Source organism: Protopterus annectens, chromosome 2.part0, assembly GCF_019279795.1.
Source record: "Protopterus annectens isolate FY-2018-M chromosome 2.part0, PAN1.0, whole genome shotgun sequence".
In the NCBI taxonomy this organism is placed as follows: Eukaryota; Metazoa; Chordata; order Ceratodontiformes; family Protopteridae; genus Protopterus; species Protopterus annectens.
In genome coordinates, this window is record NC_056728.1 from 1,948,757,722 (window position 1) to 1,948,780,687 (window position 22,966).

The window sequence follows — 22,966 nt, forward strand, 5'->3', positions numbered from 1 at the left end:
ACCATCCTATGAAGACAAACACTGCTCCCTGCACTGCTCTCAATGCAAAGAAACACTGCACACTCACTTTATGATGAACTCCCTCTCAAAAATCATTTCACTTGACCAGGACTAAGGTAAAAGAGGTTAAAAAAATTTGTACTCTCAGACTACATACAAGCATAAGACAAAAACCTTTTAGGATGAAGTGAGCATGGCTTAAAATGTAATGAACAAGTAATCAGAACAAACACGTAATCGGAACAAAATGTATAGTAAAAATATTTATTTATGGGAAATCAAGTTAGAGCTGTTCTGTGACAACATCTGCTATTTCTGTGATAACCAATGTGGCCAGATGTAGAATGGCATAGAGACTCTATATTAAGGGTACCATGTTAACTGAAAGTCATACTGGAATGCTTGAGCAGACATTTTAACTATTTTATTTTTGTAGTCAGTTTGTTTATAGGTTCATAGGTTCATAGGTTTATACTAGGCTATCTGCCCTAAGGCATTTATAAGCCTAGCCCAAATTTTTGTGGCTTACGCCACCCATTATATGAAAAAATACTGTGCCCATTAGTTTGTTGTGCCTCTGTCCAGCAGTGACACAGAGATGATTCCCGGGGTAAACCTACGATCTCCCATCCACAGGTCTAGATTTCTCTTGAACAGAGTCAGCGAGGTGCTCTGCCTCACATGGACCGGGATTTTATTCCACAGCATAGGGAGTCTCTGAGTGATAAATCTATCCCTCCAGCACGTCCTATTTATATCCGTGCTAAGGTTTAAGTCACTTGCTCTAGTGGTTTTGGTGGATTTGGATTTTTTGAGGTGAAGCATGTCCATTAATTCCGGGTTGGACATGGTCTTGTATGTCAGGCACATGTCACCTCTGAGCAGACGGTATGCGACTGAATAGAGCTGGAGTTTCTTCAATCTGGCAGCATATGACAGATTTTGGAGTCCCTTTATCCTTTTGGTGAGGAACTTTTGGGGTCTCTCCAATTGCTGCAGATGTCGGGTGAGATACATCCCGAATGGGGCATTGTACTCGATCATTGGTCTGATAAGTGAAGAGTACAGGGGAACAATGACCTCACTAGATCTGGATGTGAATCCCTTCATGATCAGGTGGGCAATGTAGAAGGTCTTTCTAACCACTTTAGCAACGTGAGTGTCAAAAGAAAGGCCACTGTCAACCTGGGTCCCCAGGTCCCTGATAACCTCTTCTGTGCTTAGTGTATTGCCACCTATATGGTAGCTTGGGGTTACCTTGTTTTTCTCGAAGGGTATGACTATACATTTTTTGGCGTTTAACTTCAGGCCATGGCTCTGGCACCAGCTATCTGTTTCCGTGAGTCCCTTCTGAAGGATATCCGTGTCCGATGCACTTTCCACTATGGCACCCAGTTTGCAGTCGTCTGCAAACTTTGTCAGCCAAAGTCCTCCCATGTTGGCCTGTACTTCTGAGAAGTAGATGCCAAACAATAGGGGGCCAAGGACTGAGCCCTGTGGGACACTACTTGTGACCGGCTTGGAGTCTGACACAGCACCAGCAACTCTAACCCTGTGGGTTCTGTCCTTAAGCCAGTTTGCAACCCATCTTGTGACATATGGGTTTACATTTAAGCTGGTACATTTTTCTACAATACCCGAGTGGGGTATTGTGTTGAAAGCCTTTGCAAGGTCAAGGTAGGCTGTATGGACTGCCTTTCCCTCATCAATGGCCTTGGTGACTGTTTCGAAGAAGTCGACCAAGTTCAAAAGGCATGATCTTCCCTTGACAAAGCCAAACTGGGTCGGGTCCAATGTCTGCAAGTCCTCTATATCTTTGTTTATGAGCTCCATTATGATCCTCTCCATAGCTTTGCAGACTAGACTTGTGAAGCTTATGGGGCGGTAATTACCAGAGTCCGTAGAGGCGCCGCCTTTGTGGAGTGGGACCACAGTTGCCGTACGCCACTCCTTGGGCATGTATCCTGTGGTAAGGCTGAGATTAAACAGCTGCCTTATGTGCGGGTTTAATTCCTCATTTAGCTCGTGTAGCACACAGCCGGGGACACCATCCGGTCCCATTGATGCTGTGTTTTTAGCTTTAGAGAGAGCAGCTTTCACCTGCGCATTTGAGATGTCCGGGAGGCTACACTCGGCTGGGATAGTTATCTCTCCTTTAGGGGAGAGGGGTGAAGTTTGCACTGAACCTGTCTGCCAGTATGTTGGCAATGTCTGTGGGTTCAGTGATTTTGTATCATTTTGGACTAATTCTGAGCATATCTGGGAGTTTCCACCCAGGTTCCTAACATAGCTGAAAAAGGCCTTATGATTGTCCTTTGAATCCATGGCAATTTTTCTCTCAAAATTGGCCTTAGTTGATTTTATGAGTGCTCGAATTTTATACTAATAATGATCAGGGTGACTTCCCTTTTATGGATTTTGTTCTATCATGTAATAGCTTTCTCCTCTTATTGTAAAGTTTGTTAATGGCTGGGGTCCACCAGACTGGACGTTTGCCCTTTGTGGAAAGAGTCTTGGTTTTATTTGGGATTGCCTGATCCATGCAGTCCTGGAGGTGTTCATAGAAGGCATTTGTAAGGGCTTCCCCAGCTTGGGTTGTGGTTTCCTCTGGCTCAGGGGCCTTGAAGGATACCACACCAGTCTTGAGTAGTGTGAAGTTTGCTTTAGAGAAGTTCTTCACTATGGTCTTTTGTTTGGGGTGGGGCGGATGTGGATTTCCAGTGAGATTAGTTTATGATCAGATCTCACCAATGAGGGATATACTTCGTGTGGAGCATTTTGTCCCCATGTTTGTGACAATGAGATCTAGTATATTTTCTCCTCTCGTGGGAACAGTGACTAGCTGTTCCATGGCATTTGAATTTATGAACTCCAGGAACCGTTGGGCTGGAAAGTTAGGGCTTGAGTAATGTTCCCAGTCTATATTCGGGTAGTTGAAGTCACCCAATATGATGGTGTTTGGAGATACATTTATACCCTCCAGTGTCTTCAGGAAGGCTGTGTGGGGTTCCTGAGTTTGAGAGGGTGGCCTGTAGCATGCTACAATTTGTAGAGCAGTTTTGCCTATGGTTAGTTGCACCTGGATGGTTTCCAAGCTTAGCGTTGCCACCAACCTGGAGGTGTGGGTATCCTTTATGAATATGGATACACCCCCCCTTTTGTGGTGTGGTCCGGGTTTTGGGGCCGGAATGCATGATATGAGGTAAAACCTAATAGTGCCGGGGTGCTCTCAGGAGCCTTGAACCAGGTTTCAGTTACAGCACAGACATCGATGTTCTCCATACTGAGAAGGGTCTCGAGTGCGTGCATTTTGAGATTTAGACTTCTGGCATTGAGCAGCATTACCCTCAGTTTCTTCCCATTTTGTTTTCTAGGGTGGTAGGTTTAGAATTTGAGCCTTGCCTAAAAAGGCACTATGGGGGTGGCAAGAGCCTTAGCCAATATCCGGAATCCCAGGAGTGACAGGTGCAAGCCGTCCCTTGCGAAGCAGCGTGGCTTGTCAAGCATGTCATCCCAGGCAGACAGACACTGGATCCCCTTTGAATGACACCAGACATTAAGCCGATTGTTAAAGCTGATCATCTTGTCTCTATATTGTGGCATCATTCTTGGTGAAGGAAGGATACTGCTCAGGGTTAGGGTCATACCTGCCTGGGCTACATAATCAGAGAGCTCCTCTATGTCTCTTTTCATGTAGTCCAGGGAGGTACGTCTCAGGTCGTTCACACCAGCATGGACAATGACTGTGTCATATTTGTACTTGCCGTGGAGTGACCCGAGTGCTTGTGTTATGTGGCAGATTCTAGCGCCCGATAGGCAGCTTACTGTGACCCTCTCCTTGTTCAGCCTGGTGAGTGGGACGTCAGTGTGTCTGACTATGGAGTCACCTATGACAAGTATGTTTGGTGTTGTATTTGGCCTTAAGGGCTGTGACTACTTTGCACACTACTTTTGTGGTTTATGTGTTGCTTGTGGGGTGTCTTGAGGTAGCAGTTGTTTGGGTGTCTGCTTTGGAGGCCTCTGCTGTTTAGGTAAATTTTACTCAGAGCCTCCGAGTATGTCTTTGTGTGTTTATGTGTTTGATTCAGTGGAGTGGTAGCATTATGTGAGGCTGGTTTTGTGGTGTGTGTAGTTGCCTTCTCCTCCTGTCTGGTCTTGCCAGTCCTGAGTTGAGAGAGCTCAGCCTCCAGTTTGGCTAAATAGCTGCATCTCTCGCAAGTATTTGTGTTATGTGGGAGGAGGAGAGGGTTGTCTGTGTACATGAGGCAGTTGTAACATTGCCTCAAGATTCCCAGATTCACCAGCTGGACCGGAGAGGAGATTGACAACTGACCTTTGGACATGCTAGAATGATATTGGGAAATCCTTAATTGAAAACAAGGGCCAGTGGGGAGTGAGGGTGTAGTGCTTTTAATTTTAGTGCTGACTTATATAATTGCTTTAGTGAGCAAGTGCCAGGTAACTTGAGTGCAATGTGTTACAAGTAACTAAATGCAAAACGACAAACAGTAACTTTCTTTCAAGTGAAACAAGGAAATAAGTACAGTAAGCAATGCAGATATCACTAGTGATCCACAGAAGCGCTGAGAAGTTGTGTATTAGGTGGAATTAGCTTCCAGGAAATAACAAGCAAACAAACAACAAGCATATAAACAAAGCTAGATTCAGCAGGCCTGGATCTAGTCTATGCTAGAGCAAACAAGGTGTACCAATTTCAGTAAGATACAGTTCAAATATTCAGGCACTATAAACCTTTAACCAGAAATTCCCAGCTCAGAAGGGCAGAGTCCAGCCTCTTCTCCCACAAGAGTGCAGACCACAAACCTTCTTAATGTAAAATAACTGGCCTGAAGCCCAAGTGCCTAAACCAGAACTAATACACTTGGACACTGGGCTCTCAATCAGCAGTTCCCAACTTAGAAGGATGAAAGCTACCTGTCCTGCCACCACAGTGCTTGCCACAAACCTTCCTAATGTAAAACAACTGGTCTGAAGCCCAAGTGCTTAATCCAAAAGACTTGAATGATAGCTACACTTTAATCAAGTTACAACCAAGCAGTAATAAATACCATTGAATACTTTAGAGAATGTCTGGATTAGTGCTCAAGTTACACAAACAAAGCTAGATCCAGCAGGCCCGAATCCAGTCTATGCCACAGCAAACAAGGCGCACCAACTTCAGTAAGAAACAGTTCAGATATGCATGCACTATAAGCCTTTAACCAGAAATTCCCAGCTCAGAAGGGCAGAGTCCAGCCTCTCCTCCCACAAGAGTGCAGACCACGAACCCTCTTAATGTAAAATAACTGGCTTGAAAGCCCAAGTGCTTAAACCAGAATTAATACACTTTTAGAATAACAGACACTGAGCCCTCAATCAGCAGTTCTCAACCTAGAAGTATGTAAGCTACCTGTTCTGCCACAACAGTGCAGACCACAAACCCTCTCAGTGCAAAACAACTAACTGGTCCGAAGCCCAAGTGTTTAAACCAAAAGGCTTAGAATGAGTTACACCAAGCAGTAATAAATACAATTGAGTATTTTAAGATGATGCAAAAGTAAAAAGAAGTAGGTAGAAACACAAGTACAGTAAAAGCAGATGAAAATTTTTTTTTTTTTTCCTGAACAAGTGCTGAGATCAAAGAAACAGATTTGAGTGCTGAAACTAGAAAACTGGCTAGTTATAAGAAAAAAAAAAAAAAAAGCTAGAAGGCTTCCCTCAAACAAAGAAGGGCTTGGGGGCTCAGAAGCCTACAAATAGTCTGTACCACTTAACAAGAAAGGCAGGAAATAAGCTTAATTTTTTTTTTTTTTTTTTATTCTATTTCCCAGATGCTCTCTTTGTACACAGTAGCAGTGCCTGAAATCAGAATATGATCTCACTGCACTCAGTTGAGTGAGCAAATGAGATGGGCCCAGAGGCAGGCTGAGGGGCGGGCAGTTTCAATGCCACTAAGATTAACACCAAAACAAAAACAGGGCGAGTGGGTGGGAAAAACTGAAGAGCAGAATAACTTCAGTTAAAAATTCCTTCAACACTCCTTCATACACAGTTTAAATCAAATTAAATACTGTATTTTTTTAAAACAAAAGTGCAGATAAAGGTACTTAAATTCTCTTATACGTCCAGTTGAATATAACCAAGTTCTAGCTGGCCAAGCTGAGGTTTTAAAGCAGGAATTATTTCACATGCACCAGTTTAAATATGCAAGGACAGGAAATCAAAGAATGTGGCTACCCCCACACCTGTAATTACTAGCAAATAACAAAATTCAGCCAACACTAGCTTCAGTTCAAGTTACTGAAGAGCAGAATAACTTCAGTTAAAAATTCCTTTAACACTCCTTCATACACAGTTTAAATCAAATTAAATACTGTATTTTTTTAAAACAAAAGTGCAGATAAAGGTACTTAAATTCTCTTATACGTCCAGTTGAATATAACCAAGTTCTAGCTGGCCAAGCTGAGGTTTTAAAGCAGGAATTATTTCACATGCACCAGTTTAAATATGCAATGACAGGAAATCAAAGAATGTGGCTACCCCCACACCTGTAATTACTAGCAAATAACAAAATTCAGCCAACACTAGCTTCAGTTCAAGTTACTGAAGAGCAGAATAACTTCAGTTAAAAATTCCTTCAACACTCCTTCATACACAGTTTAAATCAAATTAAATACTGTATTTTTTTTAAACAAAAGTGCAGATAAAGGTACTTAAATTCTCTTATACGTCCAGTTGAATATAACCAAGTTCTAGCTGGCCAAGCTGAGGTTTTAAAGCAGGAATTATTTCACATGCACCAGTTTAAATATGCAAGGACAGGAAATCAAAGAATGTGGCTACCCCCACACCTGTAATTACTAGCAAATAACAAAATTCAGCCAACACTAGCTTCAGTTCAAGTTACTGAAGAGCAGAATAACTTCAGTTAAAAATTCCTTCAACACTCCTTCATACACAGTTTAAATCAAATTAAATACTGTATTTTTTTTTAAAACAAAAGTGCAGATAAAGGTACTTAAATTCTCTTATACGTCCAGTTGAATATAACCAAGTTCTAGCTGGCCAGGCTGAGGTTTTAAAGCAGGAATTATTTCACATGCACCAGTTTAAATATGCAAGGACAGGAAATCAAAGAATGTGGCTACCCCCACACCTGTAATTACTAGCAAATAACAAAATTCAGCCAACACTAGCTTCAGTTCAAGTTACTGAAGAGCAGAATAACTTCAGTTAAAAATTCCTTCAACACTCCTTCATACACAGTTTAAATCAAATTAAATACTGTATTTTTTTTAAAACAAAAGTGCAGATAAAGGTACTTAAATTCTCTTATACGTCCAGTTGAATATAACCAAGTTCTAGCTGGCCAAGCTGAGGTTTTAGTGTTATGAATGCAAACTGTGCTTTAATGCAGATGGGGACATGAAACATTTTTTTGCAGATTGCAGCTGTGACAGTTTGATTTTCATTTTTTTGATTACAGAACAGCAATTTATTGTAGTTATGAGGTTCCTAAAGATTTGTGTCTTCCCTTTTAGCTAAAAAAATGAGTGCAGCAGTTACCAAGTTTCAGACCAGGCCCCTCTCATCTATAGCCCACTGCATTAACCCACCACACCAATTTAAATGAGCACCTCTTCCAAGTTTCAAACCTGGGCCCCTCTTATCTACAGCCCACAGCATTAACCCACCACTCTACACAGACCTTACTAGAAATGCTTCCTTGGTTCTCCAGTTTGGTTCCTAGATGGCATACATTATGTGCAGAATTTGGATGTCAGCTGTTCAAGTTTCCTCTTTCATACCAAGGACATGCTGTTAGATGAACTGGCAGTTCTTTAAGTTTCCCACAGGTATGTAAGTAGAATGCAAGTGAGTGAATAAGTAAGTGAGTGAGTTAGCACCCCCATCTCTGGGCATGATAATGCAAATACTGTACAAGAGAATGAATGTGAGATTGAATAAATGCATAAATGAATGAATGAATGAATAAAAAAACAAATATTTTTTTCTGGAGAGAGACTTGGATACCTCAATGTGTAATATTACCCTCCTAGAGTGTGAACACATCTACGACCCACCCACCATTATAGGTTCCTGTATACTGATTTTATTCCATGGTTGGTTTGAGGAGAGTCACTGATCAATTGAAGATGAAATCATTAAAACCTTTGCTTGATTCAATCATTTTAACAATTTCCACTTTTTGATAAATGTGAACTTCTGGCTTTCGTGATGTGGTTCCTCAAAGTTACTTACAGTAAGTATGGAGCACATGTGAATTAGGTAGTTATCACGTATAAAAATAAGTTTTCACTTTTGTAGAAAGTGAAATGTGGCTATTTCATTGCAGTGAAAAAGCTTCACTGAGTTTTGATATTACTGAATATGCAAAACACCTCATTCTGCTGTCTCATACCGATATATAAGCTATATTACTCAAGTGCTTTCAGTTTCTGAAATGCAGTTCTCCATTTAATACCTCCTGCTCCAAATTAGTCAGATTCTGGTCTTCTTCAGCATTTTGGCCCTATCACATACACTTTAATTTGTCTAAGGAGTTTCTGAAAAGCATGACAGATCACATCCACAGGATCTCCTCACCTATGTAATTCATAATCTAGCCATACAACTTGATTAACTTGAAATGATAAGGCCAAGTCAGAAGGAATCATGCTGCTGCCCATTTATAACAGCAACACTTTACAGGAAGTCTACCTGTTTACAAAAGAAAAAAAATACTATAATTTTTCATAAGGAAGAACCATATTTAACTACACTGTAAATGTTTGGCTCCTTCTTCAGTCCATCTTTCAGCAAGGGTACTGCTGTTTGCATTCTTAGTGTCTGCAGCATCACCATGATTTCTAAAGAAGGATGGATATTGCAACGTTTCTGTTTTTAAATCTGCATTCTTCTCATAGTCCTTCTTAATTATGTCTCCATCCATACCTGTCATTTCTTTTCATGATGGCCACCATGTTTGTATCTATTCACTAAATTCCAAGATGTAGAACACATTCAGTATTCAGACAGACCTTCATCTTTATGGACTTTCATTTTATACATTTTTCCAGCGCCCTCCCATTCTATTGATTCCTTTTGCATTACTTACTATATCTTATTAATTTCTTTCGATCACCTCTCACTTAGGTGATATTCACATTCATTTTACCATCTTGGCCTGCCAAATCAACATTGTATGCTCTTTGTTACTTTTGCATTGCCATCTGTGTCCTTCCTAGCATGGCACTCTCACCAATCAGCATAATCATGGGGAAGGGCATCTTTCAGGCAGCAATCATAGTTGCTACCATTAAGCCTTGAGATTTTTCCATGAGCATGCTCAGTAATGTTCCAGGGTTGCAAGTGCAATGGGCATAGCATGAGATGGCACTTGTTTTGTTGACTGATGTAATCCTGTAGATGATTCTGCCCCTTTGAAGCATATGCTTCTGATAGCAGAACACGTGACTAAACACACACCTTTCCACTCCAAAGCAGAGATACTTGAATGATTCTACCCCTTCATTTCTTTCTCCTTCTAATCAGGTCTTTTAGTGCTTGCAAACTAGATTTTAGGCGGAAATTAACCACTATGACTTGGAGCTGATGAAATAAACATTTCTGCATTTTCTATACCACTTTTGTCTAGTTTCTCAACCTTAATACTTGCAGTCTCACTTTTATACTCATCTTGTTCCCTGGCATTTATTCATCTATCTTTCCTGCATCAGGAAGTCTGTATGCCAAAAGTAATCCTTCTGAAATATAATCTTTTTTTCTTCAGCCCTAAAGCCAATTTCAGTCTTCTTTTTACTCATTTGTAATTTATGTTTCCAGTATGTATACAATTCCTATGCCTCCTTCATGAAATATAAAAAGTACCAGGATTTTTATTAGTTGTTTGACTTGTGCTTCTGCCATTTCACAGGATCCCCATACCATCAAGAGTGACATATTGTTGTATTTTGTTTTCTTATTCTGTTTTATTCTAACCCTTTTCTGCCTGTACATTTTCATTAGTGGTGCGTCTTCTTCCTTCTTGAGTGCAACTGGTTTTAGAAAGACTTCCGTGTAACTATGTTTTTCTTATTCAGTTTTGAACCTATCATTCAACTGTAAAACAATGTTCATGTTGACTTTGAAGGAAAAGCCTCTAATCATTCCATGGATTTCCAAGTCAAATTAATCTTGACTCCAAGACACATCACAAATGGTTAAAATGACAAAAAGTGTTAGTTACAGAATGTGTGATCACATTTTTTTTTTTATTTTGTTTATTTTTTTGTTTGCTTGTTTGTTTTTGGAAAGGAATCTCCCATGCTTTCCATACAGAGAGCTTCACTCCTATACCATACTGCAAAACTGAGGTCACTATAGCTTTGGGCAAATCTCAACCATACTGAGCTCTGCTGGTAAAAGAACATTTTAATCAGCTGCTGTCCATCGTGTTCTCGGCCCTCATTGTACTGCATAGGAACCTGTTACTCTGCCGTACTTCTACCTACAACACCAGTTCTCCAGCCTTAATTCTCTGTTTTTTCCTTTATTCAGGCAGCCACTGCACTTAAGTGAAGACCACTGACATCCAGTTTTTCCTGCAGAACTCTTTCAAATTCATTATTTTTGATTTTGCATTTGAGATGGTGTCAATCAACAAATGATCTGCACCTGGATACAGAATGAGATGGGATGAGCCTTACAAATACAGAATCCATTTAATAGAGTTTCATGTGCCCCCCCCCCCCATAATTCTGTTTGAGACTACACCCGGTTGAAATACTCTTCATTCTGCTCTCTCACCAGAAAATTCCTCATGTACGCACAAGAGTCATGGGTACGCATCTTAGGTAGAAGATTAAATATTGACATTTTCCTTCAGAAATCTGAACTAAAAACATAATGTTAAATAAACTCCGTTTTCATGTTATTTCTAGACATGATTCCAGGCCAATATATTAATTCATTTAAATCATGTACCTGCAACTCAATTGTACATTGTTTACCACATGGTGTCATAACATATTTTGTTTGTTTCTACTTTACATAAGAATTCATCTGCTTTCACCACTGTATGAAATTGTTGACCATAGGTTTGTGGGCGAGTGCACTTATCAAATTTGAGTCACAGTTTTATAATACATTTGGTTTTTTGAACGTCACACACAGTTTCTGTTGTACAAATGAACAGCATCATGGCCACACTACTTTATTTCAATGGTACAGAAATCATATTTAACAGCAGAAAATATACCGTACAGAGATACATGCATAGGGTATGGTAATGTTTCCCATTGCCTCTGCAGGTTCATAGGCTAAATTATTGTTGTAGACTGAAGCTTGTGTGGTATTGGACTGAAATGGAAATCTGGACATGGAGAATCTCAAGCACATTGTCCTGTTTAAATAGTCTTGAGGTGAGTTTTGAGACACCTTCACCTTAGTTCTCTGCCTGTGCAGTAGCTGGCCTGAATGTGTGGAAGGCACTACAGTCTTGCACTGCCGAGGTGCTCTCTATGACTTTAAACCATGTTTCAGTAACCACACAGATGACTACATTGTCCAGGATGAGGAGAGCCTGGAAGGAGTATAGTTTCTTGTTTAGGCCATGGCATTGAGCAGTAACACCTTTAGATTCTCTTGGGTTGATTTTGCTATATTGGAAGGTTTCTCAGTTTAGTAGTGCCTAAAAAAGGCACTATGGTGGAGGCCAACATTTAAAAGCCTAGAGGGAACATGTGCAAACCATCTCTGGAAAAGCAAAGTGGTCTGTTGACCATATAATGCCATGCTGACAAATATTGTACCCCTTGGAATGACACAAGAAATTATCCCAATTATTTATGTTAATCACCTTTTGGTCATAATGAGGCATCATTCTTGGTAAAGATAGAATGCTGTTCAATTCAAGGCACATACCAGCCTGGGACACAAAGTCCAAGACCACCATAATGTCTCTCTTCATATAGTACATTGAGGTACATCTCAGGTCATTTACACCCACAAGGACTATGAATCATACTGGTTCTTTTTGTCTAATGACTTGAGTGCATGAGTGAGTTGATGGGTCCTGGATCTGATGGAGAACTCACCATAATTTTCTCATTATTCAGCTTGGTGTGCAGGGCATCTGTATGTCTATGGTGTCTCATATCATTAAAATATTGGGTTGAGTTTTGGCTTGCCTTATGGGTTTTGTAGCTGAGACTCCAAAGGGTGCTTTTTTAGTTGCTGAAAATTATTTTTATAGGATGAAAGGGTGGTCTTTGGGATTCAGGAAGGTTGTTTTTAAGTGCCTCAGCATATGCTGGTGTATGTGTTGAGTCAGTACTACATATGGTAGGTGTAAGGGCCTCTGATATGGCAGAATCCTGTACTTTTGTGATACCCTGAAACATAGATGTGCTCTAGCAGGCACAGTTATACAGCACAATTTCATTCAGTCAGTTTTGAAATAGACTGTTCGTCCGTGTTTCCTAGTTCTAGCAGATGGGGTCTCATGTACTGCATGCAATGTTTTGTGCAGTTCTTTTCCCACAAGTCAGACTGCAAAGCATGCATGAACTATATTAACAAATGGTACAGCGTTAGTTTTCCACACTTTTTAGCATAGCAATATATCGCATAATGCCTTGTGCACTTTTCATACAGAGGGAGCGTGGTGATTACTATCAGTTAGTATTTATTTTTATTTAACTGTATCATTACTAATTCAAGTGATGAAATAGAGACATACTAATGTTCACATGGAAGCAGCTATATTGTTGTGACACTGTTTCAGCAGTGGTAGCACACATGGAGGGGGGGAGTTTAATTTGTGTAATGTGTTTCTCTGCCTCTGTATCATATCTTGCATCTCTATGTTTTTATTTTTATTAAAAAAAAGCTTTCATGCAACCAGTAGTTACTTCCAATGTCTTACCATTTGACAATAGGGTCAGGATATCCCTGAACTGTGAAGAAAAATTTTACAGGTGTCCTTTCCCAAACAGTGTGTGACCTCAGTCTGACCAGAATATCAGGAGATCGGATCATGCTTTCCTCATGAATATGTCTCTCCAAGGCAGCTCTCTCTTCCACCTAGAAATATAAAGTTTGTATGTAAATCACTGACTGATTCATAAAGAAAAACTAGACAAAACAGTAAAAGTAGTAGCATGTTTATCTGTGGACTTTACTGTCAGAGTGATGCTTCATATAAATTTAAAAAATGAGTCAAAGAATTCATGATGACCAACTACGAGTAATATTTCCATGTCAAATTAAATTAAAAAGGCAGTGACAAAGACAGAATGCTTAAACTTATACTCTTTGGTGCTGATTTCAAGATGTCCAGCAGCAAAATTCAATCTCATTTGCTAACTTTCTTTAGTAGTCAACACATAAAAATCATATTTTCTGAGATGAAAATAATAATAAAAAGAATCTTGTGACTCAAACTGGTGGGTGTGTGATGAAAGATCATGTGCAACATTTTTAACTTTGTTTTTGAAAAACAATGTTTTTGTATGTACTCTCATGCATGAAACGCCATTACAAACTGAAGTTTTATTTTTTCTATTAGTAGTACGGGGGGGGGGTTAGCATAATGGTTAAGATGTTTACCATAAAAACACAAGGTGTAAGGTTTGATTTTCACAGGGGGTAATTGGCTAGGCTTAAAATAGCCCACAAGGGTAGTTAGCCTAGTATAAACCCATGACCACAAATACTAAGTTTTAAAACACTCAGCAAACATGGAAGTCTTAATGATGCATCCACCAATGTGCTGTTGTAATTATACTGAGTAAACTGCACACAATTACATTGTTGTTGGAAAGGCAAATTAGGGGTAATTATAATGTGTAAACAATCATGAAGTAATTATGTAATTGTGAAACTGTTAAATTATCTATTTGGCAGAAAACTAACTAGTTAGACCATTGATTTAAACCATGCAATTGAGATGACAATTTCAAGCACCAGCAATCTAAAAGTGTAAACAATACAAGGAAAACTGTTTAAAGCATGAGTTAAGGAAAAATCATGCTAGTGCATGTAGATTATTTAACCACCAGTCAGAAAAGGATCACTGATGCACAGTGCCAATGATGCCTCTTAGCCCTTCCCATCTCAAAAAAAAAGTATGCATTGTTCCAATTTAATTGTTCAATTTTATTGTCCTGATATATATTAACTATTGTTTGAAATTTCTCTTACTTTTATTATTGTAAATATTGCAAATACTATACTGGAGTTTTTATTGTTGACTTGGCAAATTCCTTTTTTTTTGGAGTTTTTCTCCCCGGGCCTCCATTGAAAACGGGCTCACCTATGCCCAGTGGACTTTCCAGGTCAACAAACTGCAAATAAATAACAAAATAAATAATAAATAATATTTCCCTGAACACATGCTGCACTTTGGGGTAAGGTCCCGACATCTTGACAGTCTGTGGAGACATTAATTGCAAAGCTGTAGAGTCCACAGGTGACTCCATATCACAGAAATAAAGTGTGGGACAAAGATACCCCTAAGTACAAGAAACACAGTGATTCTCCATAAGTTTAAAAAAGAGGCCTCAATCCTTCCCTTCACTACTGATCTCTAAATACATTACACTACACTCAAGGGTGCAGTACATTGAAGGAGGGAACTGGAAAGAGTCTATTTGCAAAAAACATAAATCACTGATAAACAATCCCAGGCTTTGAACATACAGTATCCAAAATGAGACAGAAACCTGACATGAGTGTCCTGATGACACACATGCTGTTGTGTCTTGTCAAACATGTTACAAAGGGGAGCTGTTTATAATGCACAGCTCTCAGAATTATTTCTGCAACATGAACCTGTCTCCACGTCAGTGTGGGAGTATCACAGCTTCTATCTTGTGACACATGTACATAGCACAATGGCTCATGCAGTTAGTGCTACAAGACAAACAGAATGTCTTGTTTTGCATGAAACTGGAGAGCAAAATGTACACAGTGCTCTCTACTAATGCCAGTATATAGGATCCTGAAAAGGTCACCTTTTATTCCATCAACTAATGTATGCAAGGATATACATTCAGCAACGTGCTGTGGAAGAACCTTACAGATAGTAATCAGAGCCACAACTTAATACCTTGACAAAATACAAGAGAAAAATCCACAACACCAATCATGATTTCCCAAATTAATTGGTTTTAAATGGGTACTGTAGTGATAAAGGCCCTATCCTAACTGTTGCCCAGGGAGGTTCTAGGGGAAGAAGTAAGGGATTTTACTTGCATAATATTAAAAAAAATACTACTTTGGAAGAAGATAAATGGGCTCAAAGATTTTTTTTTCTATATCTGGAAATAACATATTTGCAGTGTAATATTTTCATAGTTTGAGACCCTAGTATATTCTGTGGGTGTATATTACGTTATCGAACCTTTATATGGTCGAACCTATATGATTGAACTTTTAAAAGTTCGAAAAGCTAAAATAAAGATTAACAGAAAAAGCCTACCTGACTGTTTTAAGCATGGGGGGGCAAGCCCTCCTGCACCTCCACCCCACTCTTTAAATATACCAACTCTGAGATCGCACTACAGTGCAGGAAAGAGAAATCTTCCCATTCCGCACTGTACGGAGATCTCCATTGAAACATTCAAACTTTTAAAAGTTCGATTATACGGTGTCAACCATATGACATTTGAACTTTTAAAACTTCGATAACATAATATACACCGTATTCTGTGACCCCTAAAACCAGACTTAAAGTGTATGTGGTACCCCAACATAGTTTTGAATTTTTACTTATTACAAAAATTTTATGTGTGTGTGTGTGTGAGTGTGTGTGAGTGTGTGTGAGTGTGTGTGAGTGTGTGTGAGTGTGTGTGAGTGTGTGTGTGTGTGTGCGTACGTGAGCATGTGTGCGTGAGAGAACTCTTCTGCATGTGTGTGTACATGTGAGTATATGTATGTATGTGTTAGCTTGAGCTTCCATTCTTGTTAAAAAAGGTATACTAGCCCCTTATGGGATAAATGTTAAAAGATGTCTAGTGTGAATAATAGTAGAAAAGAGTGGGAAATTAAACGAGTCTGAAATAAATGATGAGAGAGCCCGTCTTCTTTGCCTGTGTATTACAGAACTTAAGTGCCTTTCTTAGGCATTGGAAAATATTTGCATATTAATGTTTCATCCAAAAATGTAATTAACTAAAGGTTTTGATAAGCAAAACACACTGTATATTGTATCCGTGATGTCCAGTGATTTGTCTTTAGGGCTCCTTTTCATCTAAGTCAGTTTAGTTATGGGTAACTGAATGAATTCTATGTTTAATGGGAGATTTTGTCAAAAACATTTATATAAATCAGAAAATAACTTTTTGTTTGGGGGGTAAAGTCGTCATACCTCATGTAGCAGAAAGAGTCCTGTTTGCTACATAGCTGAAAGATAAGAAACACAGAAAACATTTCTCTTCACAGTAAAGGAGATTTCCTGTGTAGTGATCTCACCCAATAAATATGCATATATTCTGGATCCTTTATTCAAAAAGGTGCTAACTATGATTAAATTTACAAAGACTGAATGTTCAAAATATCAACCTTGTTAAGAACAACACATCGACTATCGAAAGGACAAATATTTTCAATGTTTGATCGCTCTGAATATAATAATGTAAGCTGCACATCCCTACCTAAAAGGAAAACAGCAATGCCGAAAATACTCGCCTTCCACAGGAAAATTGTTGGTAAACCAAATACATAGCAACCTCTATGCTTAAAAAATGCTTTTATATGAGGAACATCATCACTTTTAGCCTGTTACTTAACTATAACAGTTCCACAACTGTACAACATCCACAAAAGGGCACTCAACCCTAGGCAGGGCAACCATTCCCACCATATAGTCAGTCATTCAGATATTCAACCATAAGTGCACCTTCACTTCATGGGTAATTACTTCAATATTCTACCAAACAAACTGCAATTGCTAACTACACATCACAGCAATTCAAATATATACTCAACCATGCTCTATCTAAAGGGACTTTCCCCACAGAATAGACAGTACCACACTACCACTATTAATCCAAGGCCGTGAAACTGAACTCATCTATTCCAGATCATTGTAACCCTATTCTTCCATACATAGGCATGGTCCTTGGAAAATTATTCCACAGGCAGATAATTCACCTTCTACAGGCAGGTACATTTTATTATATAAATATATATATATATATATATATATATATATATATATATATATATATATGTTCATCCTCACCCTGTATAGTGGTACTGTCCATACAATATGAAAAGCTGCCACTATTATGACCTTCCCAAACTTGAAAAATCTTGTCTACAGGAAGATAATCCAGGTTCTACAAGACATGTGTGTTTTATAATTTACACATCAGAAATTTTACCCTGGATTAATATCTTGCCTACCTTCCTCAATTTCACAGATGAGACATACAAGAAAACGATCAATGGACCCCTAACAGTAGTTACTTTCAGCAGTCATAAGAGAGTAATTAACTTCAGTATTTACAAATTACTACTTAACTACCTTATCAATGTTATTTCTTTCAAAATACATCTAATATGGTTTTCAGACTACCTTAATAACAGTAAAGCATTGTCCAAAGACCTGCAAGGTGGTTATGTGTGGAACTTAAAAACAATAAGAATCATCATAAAGACACAGAACTCTGAACAAAAGAAGCACTTTTGTCTCTTTAATTACCAAAAACTTCATCATCAGATGCAGTGATTTTGACATCCCAGGATCAACTATTGAGCAGGATGGGTGGGTTTGAGTAGCCAATGTACAGCAGACAGCTCACCTCTCTTGAGGGGGGCATAACATATATGTCAGCACTGTACCATATTCAATTTGTGAGTAGAAAGTAGTGTAACGGTGTCACAACTAAGTATCTGCACAGGAGGGGAGGGTAAAAATATAATGACACCATGTACACATATGGCAAAAATATAACACCACCATGTACATACATGGCAAAAATGTAATGACATTATGTACATATGTAGCAAATATATAATTACACCGTGTACACATATGGCAAAAATATAACAACATCATGTACATATGCTGCAAAACTATAATGCACTATAATGTGCATATGTGAAAATTAAATCAGTGTCCTCAGAGTCCAGCAGAAAGGCATATATAATTCCAAGCTGCCAGAATGAATAATACTGCATTTGGGCACCTCAATCTCCACTTCATCTCCTCTGCAAAGCTACTTTCCACAGTTTTGGTCCTGCTCCATAGATGTAAACCAATTGGTTAAATGGGAGATTACAGAAAACAGGAAAGAATAGATGGTTAATCCATTTGAAAAAATGCATGAAATATAAGATTGGTATGTAGACAACAGGTTTATAACAAATACAATTTTTAGGTAACATCAATACACACATTACATAAATATGGCATGACATGTTCCACAGTGACTTCTGAATCTGAAGACCTGAATGAAATTAGAATTGAAACATAGCATCCTGACAAACATTACAGTATTTAATTAATTTCAACAATAAGTTATAAATTTCATATAAAACAAATTTTCCTAAGCAAATAGCAATGATTCTCTCTTACAGTATATCTTAATTCATCATCTAGTTCCCCCCTCCACATATTCACCAATGGCATCATTATATATCCTGTCTTGAAAAATGAGGTTTAGAACAGACCATTTTGTCCAGGGGCATCTTCAAGTGGGGGGTTAGTTAGAGTTGCAGGATTTGGAGGATAGTAGTAGGATAGGGTTAAATAGGAATGGATGAGGTTTGGGAGGAAGTGAGGTAGAGGTAGGGAGGGGCTTAAAGGATGTTAGGCAAGTGTAACTGGATTAGGAGTCACATTTTGGTATGAACTTGCTATATTGCAGGTTCATGTCCTGATGACCGGTGTGGTCTTTGGTCAGGTCAGGTAGGTCTTGGTTTGGTGGGGGCATGAGGAGGTGAGTACAGGGACCATTTTTTTTTTAAATTTGTTATGGGGTCTGTGGTCTCACTAGGCAATTAAAATTCTGCTGATGTGCTGGTGAAGCTCAGGAACCTATACGTCAGTCTCACTGCTCTGACTTTAAAGCCGTCAGAATGGATTATGGATGAACATATTGTTAACTGTTATTGCTGACTTGGGGTCGGGTCACAGTTGGGTAGTGTGGTGAGAGATCTTGGGTGGTATTGTTTGGGAGGGTCCTGAGGAGATCACAGCCTTCCCAGGGTTTTCTTAGTTATCTTCTTTCACTGTGAGTTGTTAGGCAGCATAGTGGCTGGCTGCTGGCGAGGGAGTAGTGAGGTATGCAGGTCCATGTGGATTTGGTGTGTAAAGGTAGACTGTCTTTCTCTCCTGCTCTCATCAAGCGGATAAAACCTAAGAGCAAAAGAGAGGAAAGCAATGTATTCTTTCCTGGCACGGGTAATTATGAACAGTGATGTTAAGGCATGTAAGAGGTTATTGCCTAGCCAGAATGGTAGAGTTGTATGTGGCATGTACGAATTAGGAAATCAGAGTGGCTGTAGTTTTGTTGCACTCGGTTAATTCATCCTTACCCTCGTTTCGCTTATTCTTTCTAAACAGCCGAGTTTGTGGGTAGAGTTCAGGGCAGTGGAAGTGGACCTGACTAGAGCGTTTGCAGTGAACTCCTTATCAGGTGCCGCTCTCATCCTTTGCAACCTCTTTGTGCAAGAAATCTGTGTAAAGGCCGACAAAATATAGGAACCAGGTCCCCAGAGTAGGGACATATTTTCGATATTACACTTATAAGTTCAGAAAGTTGGTGAAGTAATTGGAGTTGTATTTATCTGCAGTTTCTGCAGTATTTGATGTCTGAAACTCAGTAGGTAGGCTGCAGGGGCTTCTCTGGAGGGTGAGGCACAGGTAAAAGTAATAGCATTGGCTTGGTGGTGTGATCCCATCACCGGTCTTGTGGTTTGTAGTTGAGGTGGTTCTTGTTCTGTTGGTGTTGGGGGGTTTAGTCAGGTTTCGCTGATCAGCATGTCATGCCTAGTTGTATTTTCCACAGTGAAGCCCTGTGGGTTTCGCAGGCTCTAAGCAAGGCAATGTGATTGTTTCTACGCATGCGTGATGGCAGTGTCGGTTGAGGATTGTGTCCTTGTGTCCCATGTTGGCTGTTAAACATCGATTTCTTACAGTTGGGACCTTTACGGAATCTGGTTGAGGGGCATGTTTTTTTTGTTTAGTGCAATACTTTGCTACTTAATTTGTGGCGTGAAAGAAATACATTGTAACGTTGACTAGTGCTTTGCTTAGTGTGCAGATAGTAAGCATTTAAAAGAAACATGCTATCGTAAATATCAACACTTTTGGAAGAAGAGGCTAGATGTCTTAGTAGCAAAGCATTCAGAAAGTAGTGCATTAACACCCAAAGAATCATAGTAAGGCGCTAAGGTGACGGTCATAGTCAGATAAAGTCTAAGTTTGTGTTGTCAGAGCCCTTTGAATTATTGACATGAACATATTAATTTGTTTAGTAGCGGTATGGTTATTTACTTTTCTGTAACTCATTTAAATCTAAGGTTATAGTTTTAAAACTACCAGGAATATTTAACATGCTAATAAGTGATACCTCTTAGCACAAGAAATCTGGACAGAGGGAAAAATAATAGGATGACATAGGCTCAAAATAGGGAAATATTTTAAATATTGCTCTTACATAATGTGATGTTATGACATAGTGCCATCTGAGCCAGGGAGAGTAGGGCGGTACATGTGCACATATGCCAGAATACCTAGTTGGAATTTTGAAGAATTTTATGTCCTCTGACCATCACACTGATTTGTTCCGATATTTGAGTTAAAAATATATTTGTACAGTTATTTGTGTTAAAAATGCATCAACAGTAGGTCCTGCTGGAGGAAACAAAAAAACGTGAAAAAGCACTCGAAAAGCACCAATAACAAGAAAAAAGTGCTCTGGGCTAATGGAGAGAATAAAAAGCTGTTTTTTAAAAGCTGTTTTTTCTTGTTCCTGCTGGAGGAAAGTAAGGGTGGAAGGGGGGTGTAATTGCGATTGAAATATTTATTAGCCTTGTGACAATACTGTTTTGCGGGCTGGCTGTGCATGGCGCTTGCATAGTGTAGCAGTAACAGTCGTGGGGGGCAGGGATTGTACAGGCCATACCTCGCAACCACCCTCAGTTGGACTGGACATGTGACATAATTTTTATATTCCTGTGAACTGCTGAATATTCAAGCATGGTAGCAGCTTCATCTCCGGAAAAGCAGCCTTGCTGTTTTTGCTTCTGCTTTGCTAGGGTTGGTGTAATTTAAGAAAAAAAAAAAAAGGGACGGAAGTTTTGACCATGTTCTGTAACTTGTAGGAGTGAGTACGTCTTTCGGGGAAAATTATAGCTATGTCAGGGATGTTAGATGGAAATGGCAGCTTTTGTAACATTAGTCATGCCAGTTAGTTTGTTAGATGGTTTTGTGGAAACATTAATTATGAAGGGAACAATATGAGGTAAGGCAATTTTGTTTTTTTATCTTACCTTTTATATTGCTACGATATGTCAGAACTTGTGATTATATGCAAAAGTATTCCCTGGAAACGAAGATAAGTTATTTGATTTATATTTAACATTTAAATGAACTACCCCCTGCTCTTTTGATAAGTTGGCTGTAACTTGGAATAGGTGTTATAAGATGGAGCCTTTTCTTTACACATTAGAGGGTTTACTCTTCTCCTTTTCTTTGTAGATGGTGGTGTGCCGAGTACCAGGGGTGGTGATACACAGTGAATTCGCAGATGATGGAAGCAGTGGCATGCAAGGAGATTACACATGAGGAGCATAAGTGGGTAACAGTTACTGACGGAAGTAAGTGGATTTCACAGTTGTTGAGTTTTGGTAGGGGATTTACACTGCTAGTCAGAGAAGGATAGGCATTTGAGTTTTTGATCTCAGAGTTAATTGGTTGTACAATGTGCTCTATTACCTATTCAGTTATCCCTGTTTTGGGCATTTGCATTCAACAGTAAAAGGGAGCAACAGCCATAGGTAAGAGTTGGGTGGTGCACAGGAAGGTCAGAGATGGGCATGTGCTGAGTGATCAGTGGTCAGCATCCTGATTAAATGCCTTTGAAAGGTAATGGATGCTTTATGTGGATTTTGATGGTTGGACTAGTGTATAACAGAATTGGGGATTTTGGTGCTTGAGTGGTGCATAGGGGGTTATGTAAGGAGGTATGTTTGGGTCAAGGTAAGGTAGAACTAGGGGTGTGACGATGCAAGTACCAGTGGCTGTTGTCATTGATGGAATGATGCATAAATGTGCTTGATTGGGGGAATGTAATATAAACAGTCGCTGTCCTGCAGGAAATAGTTAAAGGTAGTTGATGTTGAGGGGCTGGATGTTCAGTTTATTGGAGTTGTGTACAAAGGGGTCACATGGAATACAAGATAGTCAAACTTGGTGTGATTTGGGTAGTGTATTGAAAAGTAAATGAGTAGGTTGGGGGCTGGGTAAGGCAGGGTTGTGGATCTGTTATGGGGTGACCTGGTGGGGCGGGTTTCTATGGGTGGGGTGGATGCACAGTAATTAAAGGCATAGGAAGTCACTAGGTTACTGGTGCTAGGGCCCTTATAGTCAGTTGATCTGTATTCATTTTATTTATGGTTATTATGCACTTGTATTTGGAGGTAAGGTATTCTGCTGGGGGAGGATGGTTGATGTATTGTAGATGGTACGTTATTAAGTGTTTGTTTTGTACTCATTAAGGCATTTCAAGGTTGGTGCAGCAGGGTAGTGTAAGGCTAAGGGAGGATAAGGTATGTTGAGGGCAAGTTATAGCATGGTTTAATATTTGCTTAGGGGTAGTTTTGGGTTCTTACTGGTTTGAGGAGCAGCACCAATTTCAGGAGTTGGGGTAGTTACTAGGTTAACGGCTCTAAGGTTTGATGAACTAGACAGCTTCAGGTAAGTAAGATTCCTTAATCCAGAGTGCATTCC

The 22,966-nt window shown here is 39.3% G+C and overlaps 1 protein-coding gene across 1 annotated transcript in view; it reads right to left on the reverse strand.

Moving 5' to 3' along the window:
* Window positions 1–22,966, reverse strand: part of MYOM2 (myomesin 2) — a 688,720-nt gene that overhangs the window by 553,307 nt on the left and 112,447 nt on the right. The window contains exon 5 of the mRNA XM_044061901.1: window positions 12,929–13,086. Within this exon, the coding sequence (XP_043917836.1) occupies window positions 12,929–13,086 (158 nt within the window). The remainder of the gene's footprint in view (window positions 1–12,928; window positions 13,087–22,966) is intronic.